The following is a 20,120-nucleotide window of genomic DNA, read 5'->3' on the forward strand; positions in this document are numbered from 1 at the left end:
ATAAATAGGTATGGACGGTGGGTCAATTAACTAAGGACTGGGGATCAATAAGTATCAATAATATCAATAAATATGGACTGGGGAAATAATTAATTGTGGTCTGGGGAATCAATCAATTAATTATGGACAGGGGTTAATTAAATATGGTGGGGGATAAGGCAAATAGATAGGGACTGGGGATGAGTAAAAGTGGACAAGGGGAATCTATTAAATAGGACAAGGGGGATCAATCAATTATGGGCTGGGGGGTCAATCATTTAAATGTGGTCAGGGGGATCACTTTAATATGGACGGGGGGTGGTCGGGGATCAATTAAATGAGGACGGGGGGGTCAATTTAATGTGGTCAGAGGGATCAGTTAAATATGGACGGGGGTGTTCAGGGGAATCAATTTAAATATGGACGGGGGTGATCAATTAAATATGGACGGGGGGTAATCAATTAAATATGGACTAGGGAATACAATACAATTACAATACAGATACAAATACAATACAGTACAGTACACACTTGGGTTCAGTAGGGCCGCTTATCGCGGCCTCCTGCCCCTCACTCACCTCCTCTAGGGACGCTGCACGCTATCACAGCGCGCTTGTCCCTCCGGTCGCCTCTTACCGGTCCTCCTGATCACCTCCTGGTCACCACCACCTGGCACCCTCCGCTGGCCGGCACTGCACGCTGCCACAGCGCTCTCTTGCGCTCGTCCCTCCGGTCGCCTCCTACTGGTCCTCCCGGTCCGCTCGGTCACCTCCGCCTGGCTCTCCTCCCTTCCCAGGAGCTCTCTCCACACACAGCACAACTCTTGCAGCACACGGCAGGCTCCGCCTCCACCACTTCCTGTCAGGCCTCCTCCCACTTCCTGTCCCATCTTGCCACGCCGTCCGCAGCTGATCCAACCACCGCAGAGAAGCCTCACCAGCCCACATGGCCCTCAAGGCCGCTCGGAATCCATGACCCACGGCCTCGTAGATGGACTTCGCCGCTAACTCCGTCCTTCTGTCCAGCGGTTCCTGTAGACTCGCCTTCCCTTTAACAGGAAGCAAAGAAGATTTGCTCAGCTGAGACAATGGCACGTCCACTTCAGGAGAGGGGACCCAATTAGCGATCGTCTCCGTGGAGCAGGGATACAGGGCATCAAAAAAACGCATCCCCTGGAAGCGTTTATCCGGACACAGGCGTTCCTGCTCCACCGCCTCGTTAAGTTCATCGTGCGCCGGCAGCGTCGAACGAGCCCGACGCGACTCCTGATACAGCCGGGCCGACTTGCCAGGGCGCCTCGTCATCTCTTCAGACAGCTGTAACGCTTCCCGCATAGCCCCAATAAAAGCGTCCACGCGGCCCGAAAGCGAAGCAGAGCGACCCTGCCGATCCTCTTCATCAGAATCGGAGATCTCACCAGCAGAGTCTGTCGGTGATTCCGAAGCCTCCAACGCACTGCGCGGAGGAGACAGCGCCACCACAGGCCTGTGGCGCTTCTTGCCTCGTGACGTCGGTTGGGACTTAGCTGATACCCAATGACCCAGGAGGTCAAACAGACTGTCAATGGAGCGTGTGAGCGCCTCCACTTTAACATCACTGAGACCCCCGACCAGTGTCGAACCTGACGCCGTCGAAGACCCCGGCGTATCAGATACGCGTGACCGATCCTGAAGCGGACCGGGAGAGAGGTCCGCGCCCCCTGGTCCGACATGCCCCCACACAGTTGCGAGCGTCGCGGATAAGGCGGTAATAACCCCTTACAATGGGTACCGTAACCGAGAATGTGTGATTCCGCTACCACAGCCTGTTCCTACACAAAAAATCACCAAGCACTGAAGGGTTAAAGCTCCTCCATAGAGGGAGAAGAGCTACCCCAGCAGCCTGCAGAGCAAAAGTTAACATAACAGACTAGGGTGATGCACCCTCTGATCCCAGAAGCATGCACATCCAGAAAGGGTTAACTGCCCTGATGAGGCCAGACCCCGTTCAGAAGGGGTTAATGCTGCTGACCACGCAATACACCTTTGCCTTAAAAGGACAGAGGTGTGCGAGTCCCAGAGCCTCCTCAGCAGAGAGGTAGCAGCGCCGGATATAGCACACCCTGTCTGCCTTAACAGGCCAGCAGTAAGGTGCTCTGCGCTGCAATAGTGAGAAAAAGGAATCTTCTGCCTTAAAAGGCAGAAGTGACTCACCAGCTGGCCGCAGTGACTGCTCTTCCCGGTGTCTAGTGGTGTAGAGAGCGGGGAGCAGGAGGCGCTGCACGAGGTAATGGACGCCGGCAGAAGGACCCGGAAGAAGAAGGGGCTGGGTCAGCTCCAGCGCGCGCTTTCTGGGCGCTTCCTGCCTAAGCTAAGATGACAGGCAGCAGAGAGGCGCGAAGCCATGCCCCCCGCGGCTCCTCCATCCCTGCTCCCCTGCTAGCAGAGAGTTACACAGGGATGCTCCCCCAGGGATGAGTGGCGCCGTGGCCCTTTGCTTCCCCCCACGGCGGACGCGCAGGGACCCCACAGAAGTGCGTCTCCGCCAGGGAGCGCCCTGTATCCCCCGGGGCCGGCAGGCTTCTGCGGGGACCTCCTTAGGGGGTACGCAGATCTGCCAGGGGAGGGTCAGGGGTCCCAGCAGTGCCGAGACCCCCTGAGACCTCTAGACCACGGGGGGTCCAGGTCCGGAAATGATAATATAAAAATTTTTTCTGAGGAACTGCAAAGGCAGCGACTATCCTCTGCGACCTCAAATTTTAGACTGAAGGACATGGGAGTAGGAGGAGCCTAAGCTGGAGGGGCCAGTCGTCACTTTTTTCTAATCTGAGGTGAACTATCCTGTGGGGCTCCGCCTACCCACTAGTAATGGATCTGTGTCTCCCTTCCTTCCCTTCTGCTGCTGAAATGTCACGTGCCTGAAAATGGCACCAATAAAAACGTCAACTCATCCCGCAAAAAACAAGCCATCACATGACTCTGTCTGCCAAAATATGGCGATGCAAAAACTAGATTTTACAAAATATGTGTCTTTTAGTGTGTGACAGCTGTCAATCATAAAAACCCGATATGATTCTGGTATCGCTGTAATCGCACCGACCCAAAGAACAAAAGTAATCTCATCACTTATACCGCACAAGGAACGGCGTAAAAAATAAACGCTAGGGCTGGGGTTGGGGTTGTGGTTGTGCTAATGTTAGGTTTGGGGTTGTTTTTTTTTTCAAAAGTAAAAAAAAAGATGACGATATGGCGACTAGTGTTGAGCGCAAGTGCTCGCTACTTGAGTTTGCATCGGGTGCTCGGGTATGCACTGAGTATCGCGGGTGATCGTGTCTCCGCCCCATATGCTTCGCGGCCAAAAAAACCTCACGGGGATTGCCTGCCATGCACGAGCGATCCCCGCATGTTTTTTTTGGGGTGTCTAATAACCGTGAAACATGCGGGCGGGGACTCGAGCATTTCACTTGAGCACCCGTGATACATGGTGCATACCTCAGTACCCGATGCAAACTCAAGTAGCGAGCACTTGCGCTCAAGAGTAATGACAACTTATTCAATATGATGACCTAATGTTATCAAATTCTGTGTCGTACCTCTGGGTTCAAAATGTTCACTATACCCCTTAATAAAATCCTTGAGGGGTATAGTTTCCAAAATGTGGTCACTTGTGGGGGAGCTCCACTGTTTAGGCACATCAGGGGCTCTCCAAACGCGACATGGTGTCCGCTAACAAATTGAATGGAAAATTGGCTCAAATTGTTAGCGGACACCATGTTGCGTTTGGAGAGCCCCTGTGTGCCTAAACATTGGAGCTCCCCCACAAGTGACCCCATTTTGGAAACTAGACCACCCAAGGCACCTGTCTAGATGCATAGTGAGCACTTGGAACCCCCAGGTGCTTCACAAATTGATTCGTAAAAATGAAAAAGTGTTTTTTTTTCCACTTTTTCATTTTTACGAATCAATTTGTGAAGCACCTGGGGGTTCCAAGTGCTCACTATGCATCTAGACAGGTGCCTTGGGGGGTCTAGTTTCCAAAATGGGGTCACTTGTGTGGGAGCTCCAATGTTTAGGCACACAGGGGCTCTCCAAACACAACATGGCGTCCGCTAATTATTCAAGCAAATTTTCCAATCAAAAAGTCAAATGGCGCTCCTTCCCTTCCGAGCCCTGCCGTGCGCCCAGTGTTTTTTCCCCACATATGGGGTATCTGCGTGCCCAGGGGAAATTGCACAACAAATTTTGGGGTCCATTTTTTCTTGTTACCCCTGCGAAAATAAAAAAAATTGGGTCTAAAGTAACATTTTTGTGAAAAAAGTTAAATGTTCATTTTTTTCTTCCACATTCCAAAAATTCCTGTGAAGCACCTGAAGGGTTAATAAAGTTCTTGAATGAGGTTTTGAGCACCTTGAGGGGTGCAGTTTTTAGAATGGTGTCACTTTTGGGTTATTTTCTGTCATAAAGACCTCTCAAAGTGACTGCAAATGTGATGTGGTCCCTAAAAAAATGGTTTTGTAAATTTTGTTGGAAAAATGAGAAATCGCTGGTCAACTTTTAACCCTTATAGCTCCCTAACAAAAAAAAATGTTGGTTCCAAAATTGTGCTGATGTAAAGTAGACATGTGGGAAATGTTATTTATTAACTCTTTTGTTTGACATATCTCTCTGATTTAAGGTAATAAAAATTTATATTTTGAAAATTGCAAAATTTTCGCCAAATTTCCGTTTTTTCCACAAATAAACGCAAGTGATATCGAAGAAATTTTACCACAATCATGAAGTACAATATGTCATGAAAAAACAGTCTTAGAATCAGCGGCATGCGTTGAAGCGTTCCAGAGTAATTACCTCATAAAGTGACAGTGGACAGAATTGTAACAATTGGCCTGGTCATTAACGTGCAAACCACCCTCGGGGGTAAAGGGGTTAAAATCCACAACCGCGCATCTTCATAGTCTGAAACACCCCATTGGAATAAAGCACATTCTATATGGGCCTGCTGGAGATATAGAGCACTATACTCGTGATTGGTGGTGTGGGTCCCAGTAGTGTACCCCCACCACCAATGGTCACGTTATCACATTCTTTATATGTTTTGTAAATTTGAAAAAAATCTTGTTAAACACCTGCATAAATCGTTAATGGGAATAGCCCTTTTAACTATTTATGCAGGTGTTTAGCATGATTTTTTTTGTTTAATAAGGAATCATATAATAGTTATTAGTAATCTATAGTTATCTAGGAAATCAAACATTGAACATTAATGCAAAAATCTGAGTTGTACTTGCCAGTCCAGGACATTCTTACAAATGTTCATGAGTATCAGAGATTTTTATTTTGGGGAAAAAAGGGCTAGTGCAACAATGCAGTTCATGAAGGTTAGTAATCAAAGAGTCAACCACTCAAACATTCTTCCAAATACGTAATCCAGAATTCAAGAAAACTTGTCCTGTGTTTTACTGGAAAAATACAGTTTCAATAAAAAAAAGTTTAAAAATACGACTTCTACAAGTGAATATTTTGTGTTAAATCAACTTTTTTATTTCAATATTTTTACAACAACCTTCATGGCAACATATAACACTTCTTTAAAATGTTTGTTTTAAAATATAGATGGAGATAACCATTCTCTTCTGAAAATAAAGATGGTTAATAGGAACAATGTCCTCTAGTTTACAGCGTCAGAATTAACAATATGAAATGTACAAGGGCTCATTAATCTGGTGGAGACATGGAATGCTCACATATTGCGCTAATACGAGAAACACAAATACTGTTGTTTTTTTAAATTCTTTTTTGCATAGTACTTAAGTCTCTCCTGATGACTCAATACCAAATTTTCACTGATGCCATAAAACCTTTTCTGCTACAAACTTTAGTGCTTTTAGGGGCTACTACTTAAAGGGGTTGTCCATTACTCAGACAACCCTTCTCAATCATTATATTCCACCATTAAAAATAAAAACAGCCAGTACTCCTCTACGGTGCCAGCACTGTTCCAATGATGTTGGTCCTGGGCCTTCCATGATGTCATGTCACATAAGCCCTACAGAAAATCAGTGGCTGCTTCATTCTCACTTCTCCAGAGGAAACTTCCTCCGGATGCCAGTAGGAAGTGAGAGTGAAGTGGCCCATTAACGGCCATTGATTGGCTACAGGGGTCACGTGACATAACAGCGGCAGCAACGGAAGTGTGTATAGGCTGTTTTTATTTGACATGGTAGAATATAGTGATTGAGGAGGGGTTGTTCTAGTAGTGGACTATCCCTTTAAATGGAATGTGTCATGAGAAAATGACCTACAGTTTAAAGTTTGTGATTTGAGGGAAAAAAATATTGCCAAGAAATGCATTTAACACACAATCTTTATTAAAAATAAAAAAATAATCTTTCAGTTTTCAAACTCCCCGCTGTGGGTTTTTTTGACTTCCAGTTTCAAGAAATTCACATATACATTAGCTGCAATGAACAGACTGACTATCTTTTGTACTGAAGCAACTAATCAGTGTGTGCAAAGGTCATTATGAAGGGAGGGGGGAGCGGGGTCAGCTGTGACCTCACCTATAGTGGATCCTCTATTAACAGCTGTGATATAGAAGTGTTATCAATAATTATAACCCTGCCTCTAATGATAAAGAAACCCCTGTACACTGTACCTGAAAGGACAGGAAACGAGAGTCTTACATAGCCCCAGTGGCCAGTGTGAAAATGGCAAGATTACTCATTTTCTTTTTCAATAAAGATTGTGATATGAAAAAAAATTGCCACAAATTTTGAAACAATGCACCATTTTCTGACGACACATTCCCTTTAAAGAGAGTGACAATTTTCTGGTAAAATTTCAAAAATACAATGAACAGTTGTGTTTTTTGGGGCTGTAAAGGGTGCTTTCAAACTGCATTCATTTTGACACCCATTCCTTGGTCACATGTGGGCTTACGTCCAAATGCCCTTCCAAAACTGGATTCGTGCGTTTAGGTCGACAGGGCCATAGACTATAATGGTGCAGACAGTGAACGTGCCTTCTGACATGCATAATTTTCGGGAGTATATGCCTATTGGAGACAGACACCCAGACGGAGTACACTGATATTTAAACATTACTAGTGTAATAAGGATACATTGATTATCCATCACAATGCTAATAAAATATCACACGTGCTTCATGCAAAGTGTGTAATAGATCCAATGTTTTGAATATTAATATTGCAGCTTTTATGCATTTTGGATGAAGCACTTGTGATAGCTTTTTTATCCAAGTGATGACTAATAAATGTATCAATTTGCCAACTGCCGTGTTTTTCTTACATTTACATAACAAAACTTTTATTTACTTTTTTTTATATAATTTTGTCTAGTTTGGGAAGTTATGAGTCTCTGCAAATCATGCATGTCAGAATACGTTCAAGTCCGGAAACCTTTTTCTAGGGCTTCAGATGCAAGCCCCCAAACAGCCACTGAACATAAGCTATGTTCGTATCATGTTTTACCCTAAGTGGCTTCCAGACTTTGGTTTTCCCCTCTTTAATTTGTCTGCCTACATACAGCTGCACTGATATTAGAACATAGGGCCCAATTCATCAAAGTTTCAGACTAGAATTCTGGCGTAAAAGCTGCAAAATTTAGGCTTTTTTTGAGACTTTTGCCGTTTTCACGTCAGTTAATGCCAGCTCTTACAAATATGTGAAGCTGGGGTGGAATGGGGGAGAGATACCATGATATTCATGGCAAGCTGTGGCATTCCCTAAACCAGAAATCTCATTCCAGTACCTGACTGGAGTGAGATTTCTGGTGCTGCGCACCCCACTTGTCAAACGCTTCAGATTTATGAAGAGGTGTGCACCTATTCATGAATCAGGAGTGTCAGACTCCAGCATTAACAACGCCAGTCTTGATGAATTGGGCTCAGTGTGAAGAGTACAGATGCTGGCAGTAAAATGGTTGGCACCTATCTCCTCCTCAGAGTGTCGTGCCATTCAGAATCCTAGAATTAGGAGACAGGTACTGATCCTTTCACTACCATCATCTGTACTTCAAATGACTCCGTTCTGAACTAAATGTAGCTGAAAGCACTATAATAGACTGGGGAAAAGCTGTGGTTTGGAAGTCACTAACATGTATTTTGTTTTACAGGAATGAAGATAAATCCCCTAAAAAGTGATTTGCACATTTCCAGAACTTTCTATGCTGGATAACATTATTAAAAAAGTAAATAAAAGTTTAGTTACTCTTTAAAGCTATAATTGTTGAAGAATCTTTCCACAGAGCACCAACGTGGTACACAGAGTATGGTACCACTTTCACATTAACCATTAACTGGTAACATTAGATTGACTAATTGTCCTTCATCCCAAGAATTTACATTGACTTAATGCACAATTAAGGCTTTCTCTGGACTACGAATGATCAGTAAACTGAAGCAACAATAATAGTACAGGGATTTTAGTGTTCTGTATAAATTACATTTTCAAATAGGATGAGGAACCCTCATCCAATAGGTCAAATCACAAAAGATAAAGTCCTACACACTCCCATATACATTAAAGTCGTCCAAACTCAAATATATCGACTGACCATCCAACATGTATGGGGTCCTCCCAAATCTCCCCCAATTGATTATGTCGGAAAAGAAAAAGCTCAGGCTGTTCGAATTCCAATGCTGAATCCTTTTCTTTCCACTGGAGATAGGCTATGCCCAACATTCGTATATATATATATATATATGGGGATGGACAACTTCTTGAAACCAGGTATCCAGTACACACCTACACATTAGCTACTAATTTTCTAATTGGAAGATTTGGTTTGTAAAAATTCTTAATGCTGGCCTACAAAGAACTCACAGTGGCTCCTGAAAGGGTCTACACCATTCTCCGATATTCTACATTATCCTGTCCAATAACACTAGGCTGATAAGGCTTACACAGGCTACGGTAGAAATGCCTTCATCTGACGAATGATTACTGAACTTACAACATCTTCATGGTGCAAAGTAAAATTATATTGTAATAATTAATTCTACAGTGAGTAATACAATAACCTACAAATAGATTACATTAAAGGATAACTCCAATGACACATTAAGGGACAACTCTAGCCAAATAGGACAATTCATGGTTCAGAAACTTCAGGGATGCCATAGCATTGCGTCCATGTAGCTGTTCTCTAAAGCGGATTATACCCATTAGATGGCTGTCAGCCAAACAATGCTTCAGCTGATGGTTCAGCCAACACTCCTACTTCTCTATGAGAAAGCCACCGACTGACACTTCGGCCAGCGGCTTACCTCAGAGAGAACAATGGGATTGGTAGTCCAAGATCGGACATGTGGGATCAACACCTCTCCCTATCATCAGTCAACCGGCACCCCCATACACATTTGACAGTCAACTGAATCTGTTGATATCGGTGGGTTTGGCCGACATTAGTCAAATGAGTATGGGGTCCTTAAGACTCCATGTATCTATCTAGCTTTGTAGTAGGTACGTCTTACCAATAGAGAGATTCACACCCCAAGCCTTACAACAGTCATCACAATGCCAACGGCTGTCTAAGAAAAATTCTCTAGACCTCTCTATGTAAATAACACTCATAGCATGCTATCATAAGGAACTTGGCTGTTCCTACACATGACATAATAAGTAATACTAATCATTTTTTCTATATCTTTAAATAATACTTGCGTGCAAATTTCTTTATGCCTTAACTAAACGGGCATTGTGGGAAATGTGCTGTAGAACATCCCACAAGACAATGAACTAGGCAGGCTCCATGTACCAGCAGAGGTGAGCCCAGTGATCAGTAAGTTATGGTTTGTCCTAGAGATATGCCAGAGCTTGTTCCTGTAGGAAAACAAGATGTCTAGTCTGGCAGAGTACAACTTTAACATGTAACCAACATTACAAAACCAGTAGAACATAGTTTACATCGTTGGTCAGAATGCTGACTGAAATGGCGGACAATTAGAAGGAAGAGAACAAAGGAAAAACTCCATTGCCATAAAGTATTATCAATTCGGAAATCAATCTGAAATTCACAGGGGAAAGAGTTGTGTAAATAGGCTTAAGGGGGCACCTCACTCAATATGCATACACTCTGTTGAAGTACTTTGCAGCAGCCGCAATGTTTTAATGGCTATGTTGTCAAGTACCTACCTGTTATTCACATAAATAAAGGGAATCAGTCAGCAGCACGATGTAGGGTCAGAGACCATGATCCCAGTGATGTATCACTTAGTTACTAGCTGCAGCAGTTGTGATAGAATCACAGTATTTTCTGCTGCAGATGTAGCTAGCAGAGCTCTGAATCCTGAGCTTTGTAGAACCACACCACTGATTGGCAGCTTTCGGTGTACACTGTATATTGACAGAAAGTTGATAATCAGTGGTGAGGGCGTAGTTGGACCAGAAGGTATGAGGCCAGTTGTCCTCTAGTGATAATCTCCTGCTGATAAATCACTTATTTTATTGAAACAACAATACTCAGCCCAGTAAGTGGCACATTGCTGGAATCCGGGTCTCTGCCACCACATCATGCTGCTCTCAGATTACATAGCAAAAACCTGCTGACATATTCTCATAAAGCACACCAGTCAGCAGGATTGTGCTCAGTAAACCACATACACTGTCAGATGGGCGACATTACACTGATTAACATGATACCTTGGTTGAAGAAATACGTGCTGTGGTTCTTGTGTAATCTTTACTTTCAGTTTGGAGACAATGATATGCTCGTGCTTCGGGGCGGGCGCTCTATCTGGTGCTCTGCTTACATATTCATCTGTATGCTCTTATGACAGCTCACTGTGCCTTCACTGACCTGCCTCCTATTTTATATAATGCATCTAGTATTGCGGGGCTAGGTAAAATAGGAGGCAGGGCAGTGAAGGCACAGTAACCTGTCATAAGAGCATACAGATGAATATGTAAGCAAAGCACCAGATAGAGCGCCCCCAGCAGGCCGCCCCAAAGCACGAGCATATCATTATCTCTAAACTGAAAACTGAAAGTAAAGATTACACAAGAACCACAGGACTGATTTCATCAACCAAGGTATCATTTTAATCAGGGTACTGTCGTTTACTGAGCACAATCCTGCTGACAGGTGCGCTTTAAATATTTTCACCTAGAAAAACAGGAAATAAACTATAGTGAATAACTTAATGATCATTAAGTAGTGTCAAAAAGTAAAGATGCCCTATGGAAAGTAAACAAAATAGGAAACTTCAGATAGTGGTAAATACTAATACAGACTAGATACTGATACATATTCGTTGTCAGAATGTGTTATTATTGGAGTTTTTCATGCTATTTTCTTTACATACTTTCTCACAAGTGCTTTGAAATGTATTGCATTTCAACAGTACCTTAGAGGCAGTGGTTGGTACAGCCCAAGGCTTTGAAGATGTTCAAGGGAATCTGTCAGGAGGCTCAACCGTCCTAAGCCTTCTATATGGGCATGTTTGTCATAGGAAGCTGAATTAAATGATACCTTGATATATGTGATCCAATGTCTTATTCCAGAGAAATCCACATTTTTAATACATGTAAATGTTCAGGACTATGGGCCTAATACTGATCTGCATGAGAATCTGCCTCCAGAGATTACTATAAATAAAAGGGTGAGTTGCCTGTGTGAGGCATGTAACTAACACAGAACCAGTAGGACTGAACTTTGTCTTCTTGCAAATACATTTTTTGAAGCTCTCTGAGCTCTGCTGAATTGCAACAATATTGCTAAATTGGCTGCCTGTATGGAAGTTGAAAGGAACCTGCAGATGTGTCAGGTATAATCACACACATCTCTGCAGTGAGATCAGTAGAGCAGAGAGCGGCCATTACATATCACAAAATAATCCCTGGAGGCAGATTCTCATGCAGATCAGTGTCCGGCCCATAGTCATGGAACAGCTCAATTACATAGAAGAAAAACGTGGATTTTTCTGGAATAAGGCTGTGTGCCCACTATGCGTTTTTTAAGCATTTCCGCAGCAGCAATTCCGCTGCAGAAACGTTTAAAAAACGCTTGGTAGAAGGTCTGCCATGTTCCCCAATGATAATCCGCATGTGCTGTGCACATGCTGCGGAAATTTCCGCTGCGGATTATCATTGCGGAAAAAAACGCAGCACTACCAATTATTTTGCGGAAGTGCGGCGTTTTCGCCGCCATTGACTTGTATTGGACCGCATGGATTACGCATCACTATATATGTAGATGCGCATTCCATGCGTTCCAATGTGCGGATGGTACCCGGGTGTGGAGGAGAGGAGACTCTCCTCCGGACCTGGGTACCATAGAAAGCTGTAAAAAAAAAAAAAAAAGAAAAAAGAAATATATACTTACCTTCTGGCGGCCCCCGATGCGCTCCTCCTCTCATGCCGGCAGTTCGCGATGAAATGAAGGACCTGCGCTGACGTCAGAGTCGTGTGACGGGTCACGTGACGCTGACGTTGGACCAGTCACATGACTCTGACGTTGTCAGGTCCTTTGGTGTAACGCGATTTGCCGGCAGCCGGGACGGTGAAGCAAGACACCGGGGGCCATCGGAAGGTAAGTACAGATTTATTTTTTGACATTCTCTCGGGTCACACTATATAAATCCGCATGGATTGCATGGACTTATATAGTGTGACCAAGTTGTCAAGCACTTTCCAAGTGATGCTAAAATCGCTTGGAAAGCGCTTGACAACCCGCATGCGGAAATGCAAGTGAAGAACGCTTCACATCCGCATGTCCCTGGCAGGAAAAACACATGTACAGCCCACATGTACAATCCGCATGTACAATCCGCATGTACAATCCGCATGTACAATCCGCATGCGTTTTTTCTGCCAGGGAGATGCAGAAACGCTCAGGAAAAAATCCGGAGCATTTCTGCATCGTGGGCACATAGCCTAAAACATTGCCTCAAAAATGGCGCGGGAATGTTAAAAGTCGCAAAATGTTAGTGCAGCCTCGAGTTTTCAGAGCTTTTTATGACAGAATTCTAGAATTAAAGCTTTGATTAATCGGCCCTCTAAATCTTAGGATTCAGTCAGTGCTGTGATTTTATTCTTTTTCCTCAGATGCAAGTGACTATGTGGCATCTTTTCACTGAGCAGCGCTGACTTGCTGAGTGAACTGCAGGTCCATGTGCAACGAGTTGAAGCAATGTGAGGAAGTAGCAATGGATTTTCTGCTTGCTGCATAGATCACTGTCGTCTTTTTGCACCGTTACTTTATCTGTACATTCTGTTAGGATGAAGATCAGATATAGGTTTACATATATGAAAATTGACAGTGGGCGACTTTACTTTTTGACATTGCTATATTTCAGATCATATTATTGAATCTATAACGAGGCAAGCCTGTGACCGCCTTCTCCCAGGAAAGTTAATGGTTGTCACCCTTAGTGAGAACTCTGGTGAAAACCTCACCTTCCCATCGGAAATAACGATGGGTACACCGTAACGGTCTACATATGCATTAAAGGGTTATTCCCATCTCAGCCTTTCATGTCTGACAGGGAAATAAGTCCGTCCAAGCTCAGACCTATGGAGGTGGAACTACGGAAACAGCCTAAAGCAGACGAGCTGCTCTGTTACTGCAACCCCCATTAAAATGAATGGAAGTTACAGAAATTAGAGCAGAGCAGGATCTCAAGAAACGTGGATCTAAAGAATACCTAAATACAAAATTCTATCAGCTCCAAAGGTGAAATCATGTAATAGTAGATGTATGTGTTTTCAGCGGAGTTCCCACTCCAGCCATTGACAAAAGGATTTTTATACTGGAGATTGCAGGCTGAGGGATAACGGATGGAAGGCAATGAAAGTTTACCCTACGGAGTAACACTACAAACAACCAATATCAGCAGTATATTGTGTATACAGCCTTCACATAATATGTACATAAGGCATATAGAAAACAAATATTGAACTTGTGAGTGGAGTTACCCTTTAAACAGGATGAGGAGACCCAAATATTTTAGATGGGTGCAGAGTCACAGCTTTTCCTGGCCATTTGGTGAGGATAGGTTTGAGAGAAACTGGAGGAAGGAGGTCAGCTCATTGCGTTGGAAGAGTAGTAGTGAATGGGGTAATCGGCAATGTACGATTCTTCACTTAACTGGTTCAGCATGCCCTTGTATAAAACATCCATGACTAGGACCTCAGCAACAAGTCTTTGTTTTTCCTCCATCCTTCGTAATTTTGACGCAACTGTTATGCCAAAGGCATCATACTCGTCATTGTTTTTAGAGAGAATTGCTGCAGCTTGGGAAAGCAGCTCATTGCTCAGGTCATCATCATTGTACAGTTTTCCTTTCTTTCTCTTCCTTATAAATGGCATATCCTCCTGTGGGTCGTAGTCCACGTCCTCAGATTGGCTGTTACTGGTTACCTGAAAGTCACATGTTTGAGCGTCAAAACCTTCCTGCAAGCTTTTGATAATAAAAATCACTATTAAAGTATTATGGGGGTCCTTTCTGGAATGTGATCACAAGGACTAACGGACGAGATCGGTTCACTACTTCCAGAGTAGTCTGCTGCTGGGGGACCCTGTGCCATGCACTATGCCCTGCAGCTTCTTAATTCTCCCTACTGTCTTCACAGCCTAGTACCAACTTATGGACAGATCAATGCACCAAATAAGGCAATAGACTTGGCAGACCATGTTCCTTCAAATATGTACCCCAAGTACCTCTATGTCCTGAATATATCTGCATTTTTAAGGACAAACAACTTCATACAAATGGAATGGCCACTACCCCTCCCAAGATCAGCATGCTTCTGACATACTACTGGCCTGGTGCCCACTAGATGACTCCTAAAGTGCCATACTTACCCCACCAGGCATACACAGTGCATTCCCACCTAATAATTTTGAAGCAGGACTATAACAGAGTTGACAAGGTGGTGAGATAGCCTAATCAATTAAGGGCACTGACATGGCTATTCTGGTGGTGAAGACATTTTTTTGCTTTCTTTTTTCCTCACCTTCATCCAAGAGACATCATTTCATATTTTCCCATCAACATTCAGTAAATTCAGAACTTTGTAAGAAAATAAAAATTGGCTTGAGTCATCCTTCTCAGAGTTGTTTTTATTAGCTATTTTATTGCATTTTGTGGGGGAGGTGTGGCAAAAGAAAAAAATGATTTCATTTTTTTTTCTTTATGGAATTTACTATACAGATTAAATAGTTTTAGATTTTGTAAAATTGGACTTTTGTGGGCGTGACAGTACTAACTATGTTTGTTTCTTTATTATTTTTGTATTGGGAATTTTTTTCTTTTTAAAATTACCCCTTTTTAATTTATACTCCTCTAGTAAACTTTATCCTGTGCTTGTACTATATACTAATTTCACTACATACTGCAGTATGTGGTGAAACTAACAATCTATTATGAAGCCCAGCAAAAGGCTGAGCTTCACAGAAGTGAGTTGGTGGCCTTCAGTACCATGGCAGCCCACTGGCACCTTGAGATTGCATAGCAAGGAGGGGGTTGGGATGGGTAATGAAATCATGCCACTTAAATCCCATTTTCAAAGGTTGACAGTGGCATTTAAGTGGTTATAATGAGGAGATTGGTGCACTTGCTGTGTAAGGTGCAGGCAAAAGGGGTTAAGTGAACAGTGCTGCATGCTTTCCTCCAGCAAATAATGGCTAATAATAATACACTGGTGATGAGACTGTAAACCGGAAGTGACATTGAATTAAAGCCGAACATGAAATACCTGAGACACATTAGTTGAGTCCTCCAGAATCTCCATGGTCTCTTCCACTGGCTCATCTTCCTGGCGGCATTCCTGGGACTCTCCTGAATTGGATGATCCCTCTATTGGTAAATCCTGACCAATTGTGAACTTAAGCAGGTCAAAGTACCACAGCCGGGGCACATACACGTCATCAGCAGAGGTGGCCGTCTTTATGGATACCTGTACTTTGTTGAATTCTTTCTTGAAGACTGTTCTCAAATTGGCAATTTTATGTTTAACAAACTGGATGTTGGCGCTTGGGCACACAGACCGGCAGAGGTTGACCATGCTCTCATAGGCCTTCAGTCTTTTCTGTTTATTGGAATAATCGGAGATCTTCACGTTCCACAGGCACGGAAAGGACCGATACATGTCTATGAATTCTTTCAGGAACTGTGGATTCATGAGATATTCGGAATAAATTTTCTTTTTTGAGAGATCCATCTATTAAAAAAACATTTATCACTTCTGACATCATAATCCGCAATTAAAAATAACTCCACCAAAAGGCTTTGCCTTGCAGCCAATTTCCATTTTAATCCAGAGCCGTATCTACATTAAAAAAGCACTTAGGTTTATAAAAAGAAAAAAAGAGAGGTTGTTACAACCTCAAGTCTTCTACTTACCTCCCGGACTGTCAGATGGAACTGTGAAGGTGGCAGTCCATCAGTGGCCGCTGATGGACTGCAGCGCTCACATGACAAACAATGACAAGAGATCGCTGGGGGCGGGGGGGGCAGCACTCGAAGGGGAAGAGCTGCGCCACTCTGGGAGGTAAGTATGCATTTTTCTTATTCCTTTAATCACACAGGGGCAGTCAATAGGGGTTGTCCAGTAATAGACACCTTCTTTAAAGACCATTCTACATTGGTTCTTGTTTGGAGATAATATTTGCAATTATATACCTTATGAGCACCTGCACGACTGCTTTTAGCAGGAGACCACCATTTCTTGTAAGGATTTCGAAGGGAACTTCGCCTTGTGTTTAGATGTACTGAAACAGTTAATAAACAAACACAATGTCATACAGAGTGGCACACATGTGACAAAGTCTTTGATATTTTGTGACCAAGCAGGGTAAATATAAATATAATGCCCAGTCTTTTGTGAACCAATGGTCTATATACCATTCTCCCCTTTGGTTACAGATTGCTCCTGTGGCCTAGGGAGTAATATGTGCATTACTTTTTTGTAATGTTTAGCTCATGTTGCTTCATCCCTACATGTGTTTCCAATTGGTGATTGAGGATTATAGACATTGCTTGATATCTAGTAACCTAGTGGCGTATAAGAATTGCTCATACTTGTGACTCAGTTGTGTGAACATTGCTCAGTGGCGTATAAACTGATCGGTGCCTCTTGAATGAATGGTATATGCTCATGCTGGTAAATGTTTGCTGTATGTACTGATCTGTTTCTATGTCCTGGGGACCTGGCACATGAGTTTCCTAAAGAACAAGTAGTTCTATGGCTTGCCTTCTCCATGATGAGCAACATACATTATCAGATTTCCAGTAATAAAATACAACGTCCTCATGTAATACACAGCGGCCTGCACAGATACATGTTACTCATCAGAACATGGAATGGTGTCTTAGTAGTTATTACACACCTGGGCTGATGTCTGCAGGAATTTCCTCCTCTTTGACCCTCACACTTCTTATATTTTCCCTTTGAATCTCTGGACCAATATCAACTACCACAATATTCAGGTTTTCTTCCTAAATACACAAACATAGTTGGATTCTTGTACACAGGGGGCAGTATTATAATAGTTATACACTTGTACATAGGAAACAGTATTATAGTAGTTATTCTGTTATATATAGGTGGCAGTATAGCAGAAATTACATTGTTGTATATAGCAGCTGTTTTACAGTATGTATATTCTTGCACAAAAAATATACACTTTTGATAAATTATTGAACAAAGCAATTACATATTAGTTATATTTTTGTACATAGTGAACAGTGTTATAGTAGTTATATTCTTGTACATAGGAGAAGTATTATAGTAGTTATATTCTTGTACATAGGAGCAGTATTATAGTAGTTATATTCTTGTACATAGGGGGCAGTATTATAGTAGTTATATTCTTGTACATAGGGGCAGTATTATAGTAGTTATATTCTTGTACATAGGTGTAGTATTATAGTAGTTATATTCTTGTACATAGGGGCAGTATTATAGTAGTTATATTCCTGTACATAGGGGGCAGTGTTATAGTAGTTATATTCTTGTACATAGGGGGCAGTATTATAGTAGTTATATTCTTGTACATAGGGGCAGTATTATAGTAGTTATATTCTTGTACATAGGGGGCAGTATTATAGTAGTTATATTCTTGTACATAGGAGCAGTATTATAGTAGTTATATTCTTGTACATAAGGGGCAGTATTATAGTAGTTATATTCTTGTACATAGGGGGCAGTATTATAGTAGTTATATTCCTGTACATAGGGGGCAGTGTTATAGTAGTTATATTCTTGTACATAGGGGGCAGTATTATAGTAGTTATATTCTTGTACATAGGGGCAGTATTATAGTAGTTATATTCCTGTACATAGGGGGCAGTGTTATAGTAGTTATATTCTTGTACATAGGGGGCAGTATTATAGTAGTTATATTCTTGTACATAGGGGCAGTATTATAGTAGTTATATTCTTGTACATAGGGGGCAGTATTATAGTAGTTATATTCTTGTACATAGGAGCAGTATTATAGTAGTTATATTCTTGTACATAAGGGGCAGTATTATAGTAGTTATATTCTTGTACATAGGGGGCAGTATTATAGTAGTTATATTCTTGTACATAGGAGCAGTATTATAGTAGTTATATTCTTGTACATAGGGGCAGTATTATAGTAGTTATATTCTTGTATATAGGGGGCAGTATTATAGTAGTTATATTCTTGTACATATGAGCAGTATTATAGTAGTTATATTCTTGTATATAGGAGCAGTATTATAGTAGTTATATTCTTGTACATAGGGGGCAGTATTATAGTAGTTATATTCTTATACATAGGGAGCAGTATTATAGTACTTATATTCTTGTGCATAGGGGGCAGTATTATAGTAGTTATATTCTTGTACATAGGGGGCAGTATTATAGTAGTTATATTCTTGTACATAGGAGCAGTATTATAGTAGTTATATTCTTGTACATAGGAGCAGTATTATAGTAGTTATATTCTTGTACATAGGAGCAGTATTATAGTAGTTATATTCTTGTACATAGGGGCAGTATTATAGTAGTTATATTCTTGTACATAGGGGGCAGTATTATAGTAGTTATATTCTTGTACATATGAGCAGTATTATAGTAGTTATATTCTTGTATATAGGAGCAGTATTATAGTAGTTATATTCTTGTACATAGGGGGCAGTATTATAGTAGTTATATTCTTATACATAGGGAGCAGTATTATAGTACTTATATTCTTGTGCATAGGGGGCAGTATTATAGTAGTTATATTCTTGTACATAGGGGGCAGTATTATAGTAGTTATATTCTTGTACATAGGAGCAGTATTATAGTAGTTATATTCTTGTACATAGGGGCAGTATTATAGTAGTTATATTCTTGTACATAGGAGCAGTATTATAGTAGTTACATTCTTGTACATAGGGGCAGTATTATAGTAGTTATATTCTTGTACATAGGGGGCAGTATTATAGTAGTTATATTCTTGTACATAGGGGCAGTATTATAGTAGTTATATTCATGTACATAGGGGCAGTATTATAGTAGTTATATTCTTCTACATAGTGAGCAGTGTTGTAGTAATATTCATGCACAAGGGTAGTTAATAGTAGGTTATATTCTTCTACATAGGGGCAATATTATAGTAGTTGTATTCTTGTACATAGTGGCAATATTATAGTAGTTATATTCTTGTACATAGGAGGCAGTATTATAGTAGTTATATTCTTGTACATAGGGGGCAGTATTATAGTAGTTATATTCATGTACACAGTGGCAGTATTATAGTAGTTATATTCTTGTACATAGGAGCAGTATTATAGCAGTTATATTCATGTACACAGTGGCAGTATTATAGTAGTTATATTCTTGTACATAGGAGCAGTATTATAGCAGTTATATTCTTGTACATAGGAGCAGTATTATAGTAGTTACATTCTTGTACATAGGGGCAGTATTATAGTAGTTATATTCTTGTACACAGGGGGCAGTATTATAGTAGTTCTATTCTTGTACATAGGGGGCAGTATTATAGTAGTTGTATTCTTGTACATAGGGGGCAGTATTATAGTAGTTGTATTCTTGTACATAGGGGGCAGTATTATAGTAGTTATATTCATGTACACAGTGGCAGTATTATAGTAGTTATATTCTTGTACATAGGAGCAGTATTATAGCAGTTATATTCATGTACACAGTGGCAGTATTACAGCAGTTAC

The 20,120-nt window shown here is 41.6% G+C and overlaps 1 protein-coding gene across 3 annotated transcripts in view; it reads right to left on the reverse strand.

The window, feature by feature from the left end:
• Nucleotides 1-10,912: 10,912 nt before the first annotated feature.
• Nucleotides 10,913-20,120, reverse strand: part of LOC141273108 (uncharacterized) — a 47,351-nt gene continuing 38,143 nt past the window's right edge. The window contains exons 5-9 of one of the 3 annotated variants that reach the window (XR_012322062.1): nt 17,306-17,414; nt 16,599-16,687; nt 15,673-16,137; nt 13,891-14,335; nt 10,922-13,186 (exon numbers count right to left, since the gene is read on the reverse strand). Coding sequence is in view for 2 of the 3 variants with exons in the window: in XM_073684497.1 (XP_073540598.1) it covers nt 13,997-14,335; nt 15,673-16,137; nt 16,599-16,687; nt 17,306-17,414 (1,002 nt within the window). In the remaining variant the exon portion in view is untranslated. Of the gene's footprint in view, nt 14,336-15,672; nt 16,138-16,598; nt 16,688-17,305; nt 17,415-20,120 lie in introns of all 3 variants that reach the window. The other 2 variants (XM_073684498.1, XM_073684497.1) reach the window with 2 other exon arrangements.

Source organism: Phyllobates terribilis, unplaced genomic scaffold (genome assembly GCF_046119375.1).
Source record: "Phyllobates terribilis strain yellow unplaced genomic scaffold, ASM4611937v1 Scaffold_5__5_contigs__length_657084704, whole genome shotgun sequence".
In the NCBI taxonomy this organism is placed as follows: domain Eukaryota; kingdom Metazoa; phylum Chordata; class Amphibia; order Anura; family Dendrobatidae; genus Phyllobates; species Phyllobates terribilis.